The sequence below is a fragment of the Miniopterus schreibersii genome (genome assembly GCF_964146895.1).
Source record: "Miniopterus schreibersii genome assembly, chromosome: 2".
NCBI lineage: Eukaryota > Metazoa > Chordata > Mammalia > Chiroptera > Miniopteridae > Miniopterus > Miniopterus schreibersii.
Genome location: NC_138102.1, coordinates 132,083,032 through 132,101,076, shown reverse-complemented (window position 1 = coordinate 132,101,076; position 18,045 = coordinate 132,083,032). Strand labels below are relative to the sequence as shown.

At 44.1% G+C, this 18,045-nt stretch overlaps 1 protein-coding gene across 5 annotated transcripts in view; it reads left to right on the top strand.

Moving 5' to 3' along the window:
- The window catches only part of TBC1D30 (TBC1 domain family member 30), a 66,305-nt gene that overhangs the window by 14,874 nt on the left and 33,386 nt on the right, over window positions 1-18,045 (top strand). For 2 of the 5 annotated variants that reach the window (XM_081130732.1, XM_081130733.1), the window contains exon 3: window positions 17,933-17,994. In XM_081130732.1, the coding sequence (XP_080986858.1) occupies window positions 17,933-17,994 (62 nt within the window). Of the gene's footprint in view, window positions 1-14,307; window positions 14,839-14,990; window positions 15,130-17,932; window positions 17,995-18,045 lie in introns of those variants that run through there. The other 3 variants (XM_081130734.1, XM_081130735.1, XM_081130736.1) reach the window with 3 other exon arrangements.

Sequence of the window (18,045 nt, the reverse complement as noted above, 5' to 3'; positions counted from 1 at the left end):
TTTGATAAATGGGAACTGGACTGATGAGAAAGGAACAGCCTCAGAACAACTGAAATTGAAACTTTTTAGTTAGTAAAAATGCATTAATTTTGTGAAGTTATAATATCTTAGACTTTTGGAGCTAGAGGAAATCTCAGAATGAATCTAGTATAAGCTGCCTGTTGAACACAGGACACTAGTGTATGTGAACTGCCTTCCTAGCTGGGTTGAAAGCTGGGAGAAAGTTTGACCATTCGGCAAGTACACATTTAATTGAAAATGTTAATACAATCTTACCTCTATACAAGGGTGGAGTGAATAGAGAAAATTAGGTTGCATCATTCTAGTTTGAAAGAAAGTCTGAAAAATTATGTGAAAATATACGTATCAGGCAGTAGGAGACTAGCAAATACAGATAATTCAGCTGTGTTGTCTTTATAGAGTATCTCCGTACAGCATTGTAAAACTTTACCTACCCAGTTCCAAATATGCATCTGACCCTGCCTCCCTCCCACATTGCAGGAGGTTTTTACTTTCAATGGATTATATACCTTTGAGCAGTAATGTAATGTCTTTTTTTTTTTTTTTTTTCCTGGTGAGGCCATGAACAAGTAGGTGTTTGTAATGAACTCTGTATAGAAATATATTTTGATATCTTATGTCGGAAAATAATAGTTTCTAATGAATGCACAGCATAGCCCATGCTTAGCCTTTTAGACAGAGCTCTTTTTTGGTTCTGTCCAATATTGCCTTTTTAACATCATTTGCAAAAAAGATGTCTTCCAAGATACGTTCACTAAGGCAACATCAAACTTTGCCGTTTGGCCTGCAGTCTCTCCTAGAAGGGTTCTGACATGCATCAAAGGTACTTTAGCAAGTTGGTTTTTTGCATGTCTAGGTCCTCCAGCAGAAGGTGGAAGACAGAAAGGGTCTCCTCATATTTAGTTGCCACTACCCAGGATGGCCAGCAGAGGGCAGGCATGCTGCTTTCTCTGATCTGGGCCTTGGACTCCTTTTTTCCTGCCTGTCTGTCTGTCTTTGATATCCAGCAGTTTTCTGATTTCAGATGACAGTTTCTAGAATCAGTTATGTAATATATTTAAAAACTAGTGGAAAAGGGGCCACAAAGTAATTTCTTGTTTTCTCAGTACATATTGACTCTTTGGGGGCAGGTCTCTTTTAGCCCACACTGATGGCCCTTGTTTGAGGTTTTTCTGCCCTAATTCTCCGAAGATCACCCATGAAGGTACAAGTGACTCAACCTTCAACTCTTATAATGTGGAGAGGTTTGTGGACTTCAGGTTTTGGATGATGATTTTTTTTTTGAGATATAACTAAGATATAACATTATATTAGTTTCAGGTGATGTTTGTATATATTGTGAAAGGATCACCACAATAAGTCTAGTTACTATCCATCACCACACATAATTACAGATGATTCTTAGAACATTAAAGAGGCTTCTCATTTTTTATTTCCACATCAAGGCCCACAACGCTGCGGCACTCCTACAAAAAACACGGGCTTTTATGTAGTTAAACTGTGCATACCTATAGTAATAGATTTTTGTTTTCGTTCTTGGAAAGATGTGATAATAATAATCCTCCCTTTTGGAGGAGGAGCTAAATTTGCAAACAGTGTTGTTGGGCTGTGAGTTCAGGTTTCCAGGATTCTGGTTCTAATACTACTGGTTTTTCTGCAGATCTTCCTGCTTGCCTTTGTTTACCTGTTTGTGAGCACAGTCTTCTTCCCAGGGACTTACTGATGACACTTCTTCAGGGGGTCTCATTGAGAAAATGCGTTTCCTTTTTCAAAGTTTTAGTCGCTATATGAATGGGGAGGATTCATCCCACCTCAGAAAACATAACAATCCCTGGGGAATGATAACTTGTCTGGCATCCTTGCCTGACCATATTTTTATTTAGTTGCAGTTTTATCCTATTACGTGAGTGAAAGTTGTGCAATGAGTAGGTGTCTCTATTACAGTCATTGCTAACAGTCAACCCCACCTGCGGGGGGTGGTTTGAAATGTAAAATTTACGCCATCTGTATGGACCAGTCAACGTCAGTATCCAGTGGTTTCCATGTCCTCTCCATGGATGGCTGGGACCAAGCTCTCTGAAACTTTCCCATTAAATTAATGCTCCTTGCACTTGAATTTCAGTCTGTGTTTTCCTTGAAACCATATCCAGAGTGTGTGTCAGTGCTGTGCATATAGTTAGGGAATGTGATCTGCAGAGTGATTAAATGACCTGACTGAGTTTTTCCAGTAAATCAACCCAATTCTCCTCTCAATTCATAGAACAATGAAATTTGAGATCCTCGGGGACCATCTAGTCCAGTGCACTCATTTTACAGATGAGGAAATTGAAGGCTCAGAAAGGTTAAATAGATATTTACAACCACCACACACCCATTAGGATGGCTGCTATCAGAAAAACAAATTAACAAGTGTTGGCTAGAATGTGGAAAAAATGGAAGCCCTTGTCCACTGTTGGTGGGAAAGTAAAATGGTGCTGTTGCTAAGGAAAATGATATGACAGTTCCTCAGAAATAAAAAACAGAATTACCATATGATCTAGCAATTTTATTTGTGGATATATACCCCAAGGAATTGAAAGCAGAGTCTTGAAGAGATACTTGTGCAATCATGTTCATAGCAACAATATTCACAATAGGCAGAGGGTGGAAGCAACCCAGGTGTCCCTCACAGATGAATGGATCAACACAATGTGGTCTGTACATACAGTGGAATATTATTCAGCCTTGAAAAGGAAGACATTCTGGCATGCTACAATATGGATAAACCTAGAGGACATGATACTAAGTGAAATAATCCAGTCACAAAAAGACAAATACTGTATGATTTCACATATATGATGGACTTAGAGTAGTCAGGTTCGGAGAGACAAAGTAGAATGGTGGTTGCCAGGGATTGGGGGAGGGAGGAATAGAGATTTATTCTTTATTAGGTGGAGGGTTTTTGTTTGGGAAGATGAAAAGAACCCTGGAGGTGGTTGCACAGCAGTTTCAACGTACTTAACACTACTGAACTGTACTCTTGAAAATTATTATTATGGTAATTTTCGTTACGTGTATTTTAACACACACACACACACACACACACACACACACACACACACACACACGATTCTTATGGCCACACGGGCAGTTGGTGCTGCATTTCCTCTCAGCTCCCTATTCTGTTTTCTGTCCTAATGCACCATTCATGGCATTCATTCAGGAAAAACTGATCATGAAAAGCTAAAGCATCCTTCCCCAACTGGTTTATGACCATCCAGAGAAATAATTTTCATTGTTGATGCTTAGGTGCTGCTCAGCCCCCACCTTCTTCTCTTCTCCACATGGCCCCTTCCCGCCCTGTGCTCCAGGCAGGAGGAGTTGCACGTGGTGCTTAAAACTCACGACAGTCCCTCGCTCTGTGCTGTGTCCTCTGCCTGGTTCTCTTCTCTCCACTCCCTCTGTATGGTACCTTCCATTTCAGGAAGCAGCTGAGGCATGATCTATTCTGGAAAGTACTTCTGACCACATAGTCTGAATTAGGCGCTTACTCTTTTCAGGGTCCTCCTGGCCACATGGAACCGTCATGCTGTTTGCTGGCCCGCATCTCACGCTGGACGGTGCCTCCAGTCTCGATATTCCCAATGCCCAGCACGCTGCTCGCACAGAGTAGGTGCTCGAAAATGTTTGCTGAGAGATGAACTGTATCTCGGAAGGTACTATTGTAAGAGAGACGTTGAAAACTGAACAGTCGCTGATCTGCAAAACGTGCCTTTTTTTTTTTTTTTTTAAGAGGGGTATCTCTTATTTTTTATGGTAGTAAAATACGCACAATATAAACTTTGCCATCGTAATCGTTTTAAGTGTATAAAGCTCAGTGGTGTTAAGTACATTCGTGTTGCGCAATCACCACCACCGTCCATCGTTAGAGCTCTTTCATCTTGTAAAATTGAAACTCTGCACCCATTAAACAATAACTCCCCTTTCTCAATCCCCAGTAACCACCCGGCAACCACCATTGAGTATTTGTCCTTCTGTGACTGGCTTATTTTGCTTGACATAATGTCTTCTAGGATCATCCATGTCGTCAGAATGTTCTTCCCTTGAAAGGCGAATACTCCACGGCGTGTATGCACCACGCTTTGTTGACCCATGCAGCCGTCAGGGGACGCCTGGGCTGCTCCCATCCCTGGGCTGTTGTGCATAGCGCTGCTGTGAACACGGGGTGCTCTGACTTCCCACCTGAGGCAGGCCTGCCTCTGTGCCTTCCATACAGCGCCACATACACACACACCTTTACTACCCCAACTTCTTCACAGCCTCCATCCTGAACCATTTCTCTCCACCCATCCCCTTTCTGTCCTGTTCCAGCTTTGATCTTGTGACTTGTTTTCCTTACTCAAACCTGCTTCTGCGGCTTCCCCCTGCACTGCGATGCATGCCTACCCCTGTGTTTGTGGTTTCGGGTCAGTAATGCTGCAAGTCCAGTCTGAAGACGTGCTTCTGTACCTCATGGTGTTTGGGTGCTCTTGATAGAATATCCTCCCTTCCCTCTTCCCTTTTCCGTTTGTCTCCCCCCTTCCAGGTCTGTATCTTCTACTTTTCCAGCTATCCCATCAGAGAAAGGAGGATTCCCTGGCAGCAGCCGTCCCGGGCTCTGTCCGTCAGGAAGCCCCCCTTGTTGGCCACCTCCCCGCCCCGCTGCGATCGCCAGGCCTTGGAGAAATGAAAAGTGACCTTTACTAGAGACGACCAACAGCACAATGCCCTCCCAACAGCCCTTGTTAGTCGGTCTGGGCAAAGGAAGAGCAATTTCTTTCACGTTGTTCCAATGGGAGCCATCCCGGTTCTCTGTTGTCACATGCTCTCTTTTCCTCTTTGCTTCCTTCACTTCACTCTAGACCTGTTCCTTCTCTGTCATTCCCCAAAGTACCACTGGCAGGAGGCGGGCTGTGAGTAACACACTTCACTGCAGGTTTCAGGGTAATGCCTGGAAGGAAATAGGCAATGGCTGACTTTTTTTTTATTAATATATTTTTATTGATTTCAGAGAGAGGAAGGGAGAGGGAGAGAGAGATAGAAACATCAATGATGAGAGAGTCATTGATGGGCTGCCTTCTGCATAACCCCTCCTGGGGATGGAGCCCACAACCCGGGCATGTGCCCTGACCCGGAATTGAACTGCGATCTCCTGGATCCTAGCGATCTCCTGGATCCTAGGTCAATGCTCACCCGCTGAGCCATGCCTGCCGTGTGGGAATGGCTGACTTTTGAATGAAGTCTCAGACAGTATTATTCTTAAATGTTCTTTGAACTTTCTTCTCCTTGGAATTTCTCTCCAACAGTCTTTTCCTTTAGGCTCTAGTGGCCTATTTTAGAACTCAGCTGTTCTTACTTAGGAAGCCAGGAGGGTTAGGAGCTAGACGGTAACCCACATCACTACCCTAGCCTAGCTTTTCCCTCATGGTACATTTGCTGCCTGTAATATCCCTCCCTGTATTTCCAACTCACCCGGATGAGGTCAGGCAGGAGGGAGGAAGTATTTGAAACATTTCTTTTTGACTAAAGCTCATTTTCAATCAAATTGCACACCAAATTTTGTAATGCAAGTGTCGGACATACAGCAAGGAGACATCTGAGACGCTGACTCACTGCATCACAGCTTCTACTGGCAGCTAATGAGATTTTTCTACTGTGTGTGATTTTGTGCAAGAATTTTCAAACATTTAAAAAAGTCTGGGCAGTTTGGACTGAATCCTCTCAGATGTTATCCTCACTGTGAGACAGTGATTATGGCAGCTACTCCCTACACAAGAGGGTACATGACAGTGGCTCAAAAAATTATTCAAAACTGATCATCCCCCGAGTTTTTATCATTTAACATTTTCTCTCTATGGTGAGTCATTGGTTTGTTGCTTTCTCAGCTAATTAACCAGCTTCCTATTTCCCTTTTCCCATTTGGCAAATTATGTTTAGAGAGGAAATCATATCTGTAGTTTCTTGGGGAACTTCAAGGTGGCTCAGGTTTTTCCTGGATGCACTGTAGGGAGGTTGAGGCAGAAAGACATGCCCCATGATGTCTCTGCCAAGCCCTGTCTCTCTGTGGGCCCTAACGAACTCCTGCAGGCCCTGCCATGTATCTTGTAAGGTACAGCCAGTCTTCTGTAGTCCTCGCCTAAGAACTTCTCTCATCTGCTCTGGCATCGTGGGATTTTTTTGTTAACTGACTGTGCTAAGCTGACCTTATTGAAGCCACTTCTTTGTTATCTCTACCAGCATCTTATTTGTTTTAATAGGTAAATAATATAAGGGAGGGATATGAGGAAATGATGGGCATTTCATTTACTTGATAACATAAGTGGGGCTGTGAACAATCCTCCATTCAGAGCTTCCAAAATGTTTTTGATCCTGCTCAGATAAAAAATATCTGGTTATATTTTATTGACTTAGTGGATAGTGTGGTTTTAGAGTGACCTGGATTCAAATCCCAACTCCACTGCTTATTAGTTGTATGAAATTGGGAAGGTTACTTAACCTCTTGGTTTGTTTGCTCCTTCCTTCCTTCCTTCCTTCCTTCCTTCCTTCCTTCCTTCCTTCCTTCCTTCCTTCCTTCCTTCCTTCCTTCCTTCCTTCCTTCCTTCCTTCCTTCCTTCTTTGTGAATAAAAAAATCAGAGAAGTACAAGGAAAAATACAATAAATTCCCATATTCCCCCCACCCAGAATTAGCTATTTATATTTGACTATATTTCCTCTTAGCCATTTTTTCCCTATGTCTAGTTAAAAATTACCCCAATAGTATATGTGTACACTCTCCTTTTACTCCCCATTGCTTGGAAAACAATATTTACCTTGTTGCGTTAAAATGAGATAAGATAATTAAAGCACCCGGCTCAGTTCCTGATCCACAGCAGACAGTTGGTGTGTGGTCATTGTTGTTACTAGTGTTCCCCTCCTCCTATGCTTGCTTCTTTCCTTGTACATCTCCATTAGAAAATATAGTCCTGGCAAATTGACGAACATATAAAAACGATTTCTTTTGACAAGCTCTTTCTCCTTGTAGGAAGTATTTGCAACCCCCAACTTGAGGAATTGGTGTTACTGCATGGAGGAATGTAGACTACATCATGAAACTTATTTACGTATCGAAAGACCAGAACTTTCTAATAAATGATGGGCTGCATTTGGGAAACTCTTTAAATAAAGTGATTGAACCCAGTTAAAGAATATTCCACACATTATTTAAAAAGCTATAATATTGGAGGGATAGAAGGATTGGGAAGAAAATTGCTACCTTAAACCCTGTTGTGAAAAGATTGATTTATTTCATGCTTGCGGTGACCTCGCAGAGCAAGCTTCCGTCAGGCAATTAATGCTGGGGCTTATTAACTTATGAAAAGCAGAGAAGGACTAGTTTATCTTTATTGAAGCAAATTCCCCCCAAGTAACATGTTAAAAAAATCAAGATGATGAAAAATGTGAACAACGTGTCAATTTAGATGAATGTTCCTCTCTGTGGACTTCTTAGACTGGTTTTGCACCGAAATCTCTACGCCAAAACGAGTGGTAGCAAAATTAAAGAACATAGAAGCTGGAGTGAGTGGGTAGCATGGTTTGTAATTTACGACAATGTTAATAATGCTGTCCCTTTAAAAAAGTCTAACTGCTTTTAATACCATAAGTGACATAATAGGTAATAACTTACACAGGCATACCTCGGAGATATTACAGGCTGGGTTCCAGACCACCACTATAAGCAAGTTGAAATCTTTTTGCTGGTAAAGGGTCTTGCTTATAATTTGCAACAAAACAAGACAGAAAACATGCAACATCTGTGAAGTCCAATAACGCCAAGTGCAATAAAGTGAGGTCTGTCTGCATAGAGAGCATGTCCAGACAGTGTTGTGGGTCAGTGCGTTGCCCGTATCATTGGATCCTTAGAATAATCCCTCTGAAGCAGGTACTTTGTACCATTTGTGAATGAGGAAACGGAGATAAGTGACTTACCCGAGTTTACATTGCTAAGCCCGAGGAGCCAGTGTTAAATCCCGCAGCTGGTTCTAGAGTCTGATTTTCAGTTTATACTATACTATACTGAATGCCATTATAGCTAGAATTTCAAGAGCATCTCTTACCTATAAGTAGAGCAAATATGTGATCTTTGAGCCTCATGTATTTTGGAAACTTGCCAGGGGAACTAAGAATAGTATTTGTGGATTTTCTTGGTACCGTGCACAAATGTCAGTCAAAATAACCCTTCATAAACACATCAGCTCATTTCTCTTGTGGTTGGATAGAAAGCACTTCTTTAGTGAGTGGGAATGTGTGGCTCTCTTCTCGACAGGATAAGGTTATGATGTTCTTTATTTTTAATGTTCGTGTGCTGAGCGTCCAGTGTCTGCGGAAGCTCCATGGTAGCTGCGGGTGGGGGAGGGAGAGATACAGCAGTGAATAAGCCTTGGTCCCTGTGCTCAGAGGACTTTATGCTCTATTGAGAGGAAAAGGTCGGCCTGTAAATAATTCAAGGGCATGGATGAATCAGGTGTGGGAGTGGGAGAAGCGCACATATGGAAGACAGGTGTTAAGGCCGGTGCCATTTTTAAATGTCCAGTCAGCAGGATCCCAATCTGGTGCACTTTGTGTGTCGTAGATACAATTAGAACACACTTACTGAGTTCTTACTGTATATTAGGCCCTGTGCTAGAAAACAATTTTGAATTTTCCTAAAATACACTGTGGGACCTGGTCTTTAAGTAGTAGGAAGGTCTAAAATTTAGAGAAACCAGAGGTAACTTTTTAAAGACATAATCTGTTCCCTCCCTAGAAGCTGGTATAGCTGATTGATACTGGCACTAGGCCAGACTGATATACTGCTGATGACATTCTGGTAAGCTGGGACTAAAGATAGTGGTAATTAAAGGTGCCAGCATTGCTATATTAAGGGCATGAGAATACTGGGCCACACTCATATTGCTTCTAGAAGGGAAGGCACACAAAGGAAGTGTATTTATTAAGAGCTTTCTGTTTCCTTAGGAGTTTTTCTCTATTACCAAAATTTGAAGTTGATTTTCAAAAACTTGAACACATATATGACCATTCCCAAGGATACACTGATGGACTCCTGTATCTTTTTTTTTTTTTTTTAATATATCTTTATGATTTCAGAGAGAGGAAGGGAGGGAGAGAGAGAAACATCAATGATGAGAGAGAATCATCGATCGGCTGCCTCCTGCACAGCCACGACCAGGGATGGAGCCTGCAACCTGGGCATGTGTCCTGACCAGGAATCGAACTGTGACCTCCAGGTCCATGGGTTGATGCTCAACCACTGAGCCACACCGGCCAAGCAAACATAGTTTTTCAAAGGCACCAGCCTTCTCCAGGAACATATATTTCTAAGCCAAACTAATCGTCATCATTAGTTATGAGAAACTTCTCCTTTCATATCCCTTGACAGTCAAAAGAATCTTAGAATGGCTGAGTGTAAAAGGTTGGGACACCTAAGCTAAATAGTTCATCATGACCAGGTTAAACTAATTATTTCATCTTCCAAAGTGATAGGTCTTCCAGTTACACTCACTCCTAATGTGGACTGTCATTGTGAATACTGTAATTATGAGAACACAGATGAGCTTTGTCCTTGACCTACATTCAGGTGAAATTTAATGGTTCAATGAAATGAAGCTCTGGGAAAACACTGGAATACTGTATACGATCTTAGGAGGCAGTAGAGATAATGGCATCCCTCCAAAGTACCTTTTATACTGTCCTGTGACTACCCATTTGTCTCTCCCTCAGTAAACTGTAAGCTTCTTGAGGGTAGAGAATGTACTGAACTCATACATTTATTTGGCCATACATAGTACAATGCCTTTTCTGCAGCAGTTGATGAACAAATGTTTATTTTATGAATAAATGAATAAATAAAAGAAATATAAAGATGTCTTTATGTGGTCAACATGCCTCAAGTGATATTGAATCAATTTCAATTATTTTGAGGTAAGAAAATACTTTGTAGGAAATAACAAGCCAAGAAGACCAGTATGATGATTTCTAAAACCTTGGGTCATCTCTTAGTGTCAGGTTCCGTGGACCTGGCTGCAGGGCTTCAAGTACATTTCTGGAATGATACTTTAAAATGGGACTTCCACTCCAGCTGCGAATTACATTATTATGTATGTTTCTAACATAAAAATCTCTGGTCTGTAAATAAAACTGGTTACTCTTAAAATACTTCCCCCAAAATATCTATGTGTTTGGGGGGGGAATGTGAGGGATGCTTTTGTTTTTGAAAATATCTGATTAAAGGGGGATGGTGCTGAGAAAGCATAAACAGGGACCATTAGGAGGTATAGTGCTGAGTAGGATTTGGTGTTGGAATTTCAAAGCCTCCCTGTTCCATGCTTGACAGAATCCTTTCTCCGAAATGAACAAAATACAAAAGGCACACCTGATTGTCTTCAAGAATGCCTGTCTTTAAAAAGAGAAATTGGCTTTTATGACTAAGAAGAGAAAATCATACAATAAGAAAATAAAATGTCCCATGTACGTAATGCGATGTGTCAGATAATTGTAAGGTTTTTTCCTTCCCCCTCGATTTCTTTCTGCTGCCCTGACTCTGTGTCTCTTTCATGAGGGGAAAATGGTTCTGATGCTTGTCACAGTGAGCTCATCGTGTGTGGGCTCTGTCCTGGAGGAGTAGTAGAAAGAACTGCCTGTTAAGGCCCTGCTTTTAGGTCTGAGGAGAATGTTAACTTCGTGCAGTGCTGGCCAGTTACTGTTGCTTTCAGTAGTTGCTTGCAGACCTTCAAGTATTGTGGGGAAAGCAGAGAGGAGAGTAGTGGCTTTTATGTCACCAGACCGGCACCCTTTCTGCTAGCAGGAGGGCAGAGATGTACCCATTGCTGCCCAACGGGAGGCAGCACTAGACCTAATACTGGTCAGACCCCTCCGACCCTCAGAGGCTCCGTGCTGGTGAACAGCTCACTGCCTGAGTGAGGCTGTCAGGATGAGTTCCAGGCCCCTGACTGGGCTGCCGGCTCCCTGTGCTTTTTCTCTCTCCGCACAGCAGGCTTCCGGGGCTTTTTCTCTTGGTAATTGTCACCACTAGTTCTGCTCAGTCCCTGCAGATAAGCACGTAGGCCCTTTTTATTTTAAGATTTTACTGTTATACAAAAATAGCAGCCTTAGGAAATCACAGAAGTCCCAGACCCGATTCCCTTCTGGAAGCCCTTGGGACATAGCTTTTATTTCTTATGTGGGGCTTCCTTTTTCTTCTGGCTTCTTCCCCCATTTCCCATTAAAGAAATAGTTTGTTCTCAAGGAAGCCTTGCTCCCAGCACGTAGGCCTGGAGATCCTGACTTCCTTGTTCCTGGGAGCTTGCATCTTTGGGGATGTTTCATGGGTATTGGACTGTCTTGAGAGTCAGGGCATTTTGTCAAAGCACTCATTTTCTTTAGCAATCCAAGTAGCAGATTCTCATCCCATGTTAAGTTTTCATGGAGCCTTCTTTCCCCCAAATTCAGCATAAAACACAATTGTTTGGGGCCATGTCAAGGTATGATTTGCCCAAATGCCAACTCACTGATGTTAGTTGATTAGTAAAAATCACTTGATTAGTAAAGAGTGATGGAGAGTTGGAGTGGTTGGAAATCTCATCAGCTGTGTGTGATACTCAAACAAAGTCCATGCTGGCACTGTTTCCTCTGCAGGTTGACTTCAAGTGACAGCTTTTGCTTTCTGCAAACAATATTCCAGACGTGAATAAGAAACCATGACTCATACAATAACTATAATAGTAGGCTTGTGTCGTGGCTGCTTTTAGAGCATTGTATTTTAGTGCTCATTTAATTATCTGTTTGCTATAAAAGTTGGCAGTCTTGGTTTTCCTCTCCAATGTAAACAAAATAATAATATTTAATTCCCTGGGTAGTTATTGCTATAATAGTAGAAAGTCTTAAAAAAATTTTTTTTTCCGGTTTTAAACTGCATGAGTTTAGAATGGGACATTTTCAAGGAAGCTTTTATTTATTTATTTTTTTAAAAAAGGCCAGCCAGATTTTCCTTGTAATAAACCTAATAGAGGTGAAATAGAGTTTTCGTCTTGAAAGTAAACAAGCCCTGTCACAACTAGTAAAAAATGTAACTAAAGAAGAGTTTGCGACAGAGGCCTTGTTGTCAGTCACCCTGTGTCTGAGCGGGTTGGCAGTCTACGGTCTAAGGCTTCAGCTTTGGCCATCCAGGAATTTGATTTCCTCAGCTCAACGGAGAGTTGAGTGAACTCGGGGGTACTGACTGCTGTTAACTGGTTAGTGTGTTTTTCCTCTGTGGCAAAATCTGTATGGGAAGCAAAATGACAATCAAAAGTTTGCACGATGAACACGGAGTCAGAGCCAAAGGGACCAGATGGTCTGAGTGGCATACGTCAGCCACCTGGGAGCTGGATGTCCCTCTGCACCCCAGAGGCAGCGTTGGAGAGCAGAGGGCATTGCTCCTCCTCTTGGCTGGCAAGGCTGTCTTTCCTGCTGGCCCAGTGCTGGCAACTGGGCATGAATAGTCTCTCTTGTTAAAATAAAACACAAAACCCTCTAAGGGTTGAGTAGATGAGAACTCTGGAAGACGAGACTGTACATGTAGTTACCAGCTTGTTCTCCCAGACTTCCCCTCTCCTTCCAGTTTTCTCCCGTTGATTCTGGGTGTTCATCACCCTCTTAACCCCACAGGCCTGTTGTGCCCTATAAAAAATTGGCCAAAGCCAAGCATCAGACCTCTTTCTATTATTGTTCTCAGCATAGATGAGGAGGTGGCCAGAAGAATGAACAGCCTCTTAAAACGAAGAGAAAGCTAAAGGAAAACAAACATGTGCCGAAACTATCATCGTGCTGATGAAGGATAGGTTTCTCTGTGGGAGCGTGGTGCGAAACCTAAGCCAAACGGTTAATCTCGACCAACTTAAATGATGACTTCATCTTCTGAAGTGATGAGGCAGGGTACTGCCTGTCTCAGAGTGTCTTTACCTCAGCCAGTTTACACGTCCCTTACCCTCCTAGTTTATTTTTGCAGATGACTAATCTCATTTTAACATTTCTTATATATAGAATGTATATTTTATGCTTAGAGTTGTACCATTTCTGAACATTGTCCTCAAATTCTGGGGGCACTTCACAAAGCCCAGAATGTACTGATTACAAAATAGGTGTGCCAGAGTCATAAAATCATAAGAATGACTTCTTTTTTTAGCTCCTTCAGAATATCACTAGGAATACATTTAAAAATATTCAACACTTTTCAATCAATAACAGCTATTGTTTTTGATGCTCAAATTGCCCCGTCTTTGGCCAATAGAAGGCTATGTATGTGGCTCCTGTGTCCTTTTGAGATGACCCCTTTCCTATTGGAACACTTCCTTCCTTTCTGATCTCATCAAGATGTTTCAGGCCCATCTTGTACTCTTTCTGGCTCAGGTATGGAATGGGTCACCCCTCGGAGGACCCCTTGTTTCCCTCAGTGGGGAATTGTTTTTAGAGACCCTAACCTGGGTGCTGGAGGTGTCCACAGCTGCTGGGCTGTCTTTCTAAACCTATTCTGTGGATATATTTGTATTTTCGAAAAGAAAAAAAGATTTAAGAAAAACTTTTGGTGTGCTTGTATTTTCTGTTACAGTGAAAACATCTTGGTTCCTTTTGACATTATCATAATTATTTGCTTTATCTATTGTATATATAAGAATTTAAAAAATAATTCCAATATATTACATCCTTTCCTTCCTCATTCATTCATTTTTATAATATTCTATTCGTGAATGCCATATAGTTTAAGAATGATTAAAAGCACACATCCTTGTGAACTACTGAATCAGGTCTCTAGCTGGAGAGATGAAAAGGCACTTTAAAAAACACAACTGCTTTTAATTGGGAACGCTCCTTTTTTTCTTGAAGCCCATACTTCCAAGATAAACAATGGTCATCATTACTATTTTTTATATATATATGCTTGCCCATGCCTCTTTAAGCTGCCAGGAAAGAGTTCAGAACAATTTGGGACGAAACCTTGTGCCAGCCTCCGGCTGACCGCCCCTTCCGACGCTGCTCAGATGAAGTGCGCACTTGCATCTCGCCGGTGTCGGGCACCTGAGACTCGCTCCCTTTGGTGGCCTGTCCCCTCCGCCCCCTCCCAGACCTAGCGAGAGGCGCAGAAACCTCCGTGGCTGCTTCTGGTTCCCCAGCGCAGCGGCGCGCCCACCCGCTCCGGGGTCTCCGGCCGAAGCTCTGCTGCTCCCGGGCCCAAGCGCCGGGAGCGGGACGGGCGCCCGGCGGCTGGAGCCGCCCCGTGCGCACGGTGACGCCGGGATTGGGGGCGGGCGCCGCCTGCCTCTCCCGCGCGCCCGCTCGCTCGCTCCCGCCCTCCTCCCCGCCCCAAGCCCTCTCCCGCCTCAGCCGGGCAGCTCCGCACTGCAGATGCCTGCTGGCCGCCCGGTGCTCCGCGGCTCCGGCTGTGCCCCACAAGTCCCCCCGAACCCCCCCGCGCGCTGGCCGCGCTCACGCTATTCGCAAGGGACCCTCCACGGAGCAGCCGCGGAACCACCCGCGAAGCCTCTACCCCGGCGGCGGCGGCCGGGCAGGGGGGTACCTAGGTGGACCGTGGCTGCCCCGGAGCCCGGGACGCTCCCGGATGCGGCAGGACAAACTGACCGGCTCCCTGCGGCGCGGAGGGAGATGCCTGAAGCGGCAGGGTGGCGGCGGCAGCGGCGGCGGCGTGGGCACCATCCTGAGCAATGTGCTCAAGAAGCGCAGCTGCATCTCCCGGACCGCGCCCCGGCTGCTCTGCACTCTGGAGCCGGGTGAGGACCGAGGGCGGCGGGGGGGCACTGGAAAGTGGCGCGGCGCCCCGGGAGCTGGTGCTCCTCACACGCTGCCTCAGCCGGACCCCGCCTAGGCCGGGTGCGGGGTACCACGGGCTGGCGCAGGCGGGGCCGGGGCAGCCGGGGAGGGCAGACCGCAGATCGCAGATGGAGGCCTGGGCGGAGGCGGCGGCCTCCCCAGGCGCGGAGGAGCCGCAGCTCCGCCGGCGGCCCGCGGGTCCCTACCCCCGCGGCCTGTGCCTGGTCCGGCCCTGCTTATGTCCGGAGCTGGTAAGTGCCGGCGCCTGCCCGGGCTTTCGGAGGCCATGCAACCAATTGTGCGCCAGGCTCACAAGAAGCCAGACCTCGAAAGGGGTGTGTGAGGCGGAGAAAGGCACGGGTTTGATACTTTGGATCTGAGGGCTTCGAAGGAAAAAATCGGGGAGGGGGGGCGCATTTTGCTGAGGGTCCCTGCGGCGGCGTGAGCGCTGGGGTCAGCTCGCCTGGAGCCTCTGATGTGTGTGTTGGGGTGCGGAGCGGGCACGAAACACTTCTGCAGCCCAGAGATCCTATCTTGTAGGTAAAGTCCGAGAGCGCACCTGACCGTGCTGGGCTAGGCCCTTTTCGCGGCCAGCCTGTGTTGACACCTCCCCGCTTCTGCCGGCGGCATAACTCCGCTTCTGTGCCACCATCCGGCATCCCTCCCCGGGGTTTATGCGCCCGGCCCTGGCGCGGTAGCCTGGGCTCCGAGCTTTCTGGCAGGGGTGGCCGCAGGGGAGCCAGCTGTGCTCGCTCCGGTGCTTGGCGCGCATCTGTCCCTGAAGTGGCACCAGCTGGGTTCCAGGCGGGTTCCACCTCCCCCAGCCCCGCCTCCCGGCGCCGTCGGGACCTGCTGTCCTGAGGCTGCGGGGAAAATCTGCCGCGGCACCGAGCCCCAAAGGGTGGAAAGCGCGGCTGCCTTCCCGAACCGCGTGGTTCCTTTGTTTTCCTCCCCAAGGAAGCGTCTAGTTACAGAGATTGTAGTATTTATTCACCGTCTTCCTTTACCCTTAAAAACAAAAAAAAAACACCCTCCTTCCCACGTTAAAAGTGTTTTGTATTCCTGAACCCAGAACAGCCGTGATTATCAGATGAAAAATAAACCTGCTTCCTTATTCAGTTAGAAGAAGAGATGAAAATGACCTGATTTCAGCTTTTGCATACAGGCAGGGAACGATCGAGTCTAGTTCAATCTTGTGACTCATTTTCGATCAGGAGAAAATAGTTGTGGTTTTGGCTCAGAAACCCCGCTGGGTGTCTGCGCGGCAAGGCGGTCGGCAGGACGCCCGGCGGGTGCTCTGAAAAAGCGAAGCGAGCATATGCGGTAATAATACACACAGGGAACCCGGGGCTGTTAGGTCTGTAGACACTATTCAGCGCGGGACCGAATTTCCTGCTCTTTGTTGTAATAAAGCAAACGTCATGGTAAACGCTCCCGCATTCAGCACCCTGCGCCCGGACAGCACCCTCGCCCGCGCGTCTGGCTCTTGGTGCCTTGAATCCTGCGCGCCAGCTGGAGGCGCCCTTGTGGCCATTGTATCGTGGCCTGGCACAGGCCCGGGCTTAAGTCAACTGAGATTTAAATCAGCTCAGAGGGATGAGAATCCGTGGGGGTACTTGATATATGTTCAGGAAGAAAATGTTATCTATTTAGGCAGAGTGTGGTTTTGAACCTGGAGCTTTGAAAAGAAATATCTTGGGATTCTCTGCCGCAGTTTGACTTTAGAAATTTAGGACCCAGCTCCTGTATTCACAGTACTCTTCCAGGACTCAGGAAGGGCATCTGCATCCTTTCATGGGCTTGGGCAAATCAGACACATCTCTTTCCAGTTTCTTGACTCCATATATATGTGTTTTTAAAAAGACAGGTCTACTTTATTATTATAATTTTGTAAATTCTGAAGATTGTTCCTGTCCACATACCAATCCTATAAGCTGTGGAAAGGTTTTCAGTAGGCTTAATATGCAGTCAACATCTTAGATGCAAAAATTTCATCATAAATTGCAAACTGGATGCTATTGCTAATGTTTGGTATATCTTGATCCATGAACTTTTGAGTAATGTCTTTCAAAGAGTAATGTAAAATGTAATTTCATTGATTTTGAAATTGTGGGAAAAGAACATGTAGCATTTTAAATTTGATTATATTATATAAAAAATACAATTTACGTAGGAATAAAAATTGTCATTTAATTTTACCTCAATCACAACAGCACATTTGCTTCTAATGTGGACTTCTGAATAAAAGCCCAATATAAGTATTAAGCATGTAGTCTTTATCTATTCTTCTGTTTATTCTATTTCATAGATTTGGGATTTAGAACAAAGAAGTTTATCAAAGTTGTAAATAACTTAGTATTAGAGTTCAGTTATATTTTCAGCTTGTAGTCTCTAATTAAACATACAAACTTTTATCTCCAGTAACTAAGTCTATCAAGACAGAATTTAAAAACATATGAAAATCTCCAAATAGGATTGTTAAGGATTCCATAAGTGGGAAGGGAGTGACATTATTTTTATAACTTTTGTTATTTCACTGAAATTTCCCTAGTAGATTTAATCCACTCAAGTGTCCTAGAAACCAAATTCTGTAAGTAGAGAATTCTCTTCCTAAGTTTCATAAATATTAATTATACCATGCTAGGTGATATACAGTTAATCACAACTGTCTACTGAGATAGAGGTTATTATCCTAATTTTAAAGATAAAGATTTGAGACTGAGACAGGTTAAATCATTTGTTTGACTCTAGGAACCAAAGTTGAATGGAGATCTCTATGACTCCAAGCCTGTGATATCTTTTTTTGGTTTGGTTTGGCACTACTCCAGACAGCTGTGGAAACTACCATCTTACAGGAAAAGCTCCACTCTATTGCCATAGGACATTTTTCTATTGTAATAACCAATATTTTTTTTTTTTTTAACAAAATTGACTAAAAATTAGTAAATGTTTTAAAATTTTCATGATGATTCAGTAGAATCAGATTAATTTTTACTTTTATTTTTGATATAACTTATTTTCTCCCAAAGTAACAGTTATGTGTTTTTCTTTTAGGAGTTGACACAAAGTTGAAGTTCACTCTTGAGCCATCTTTAGGTCAGAATGGTTTTCAGCAGGTAACTTTATTTATTTATTTTTTAAATTTTATTTTTGTTTAAAATATTACA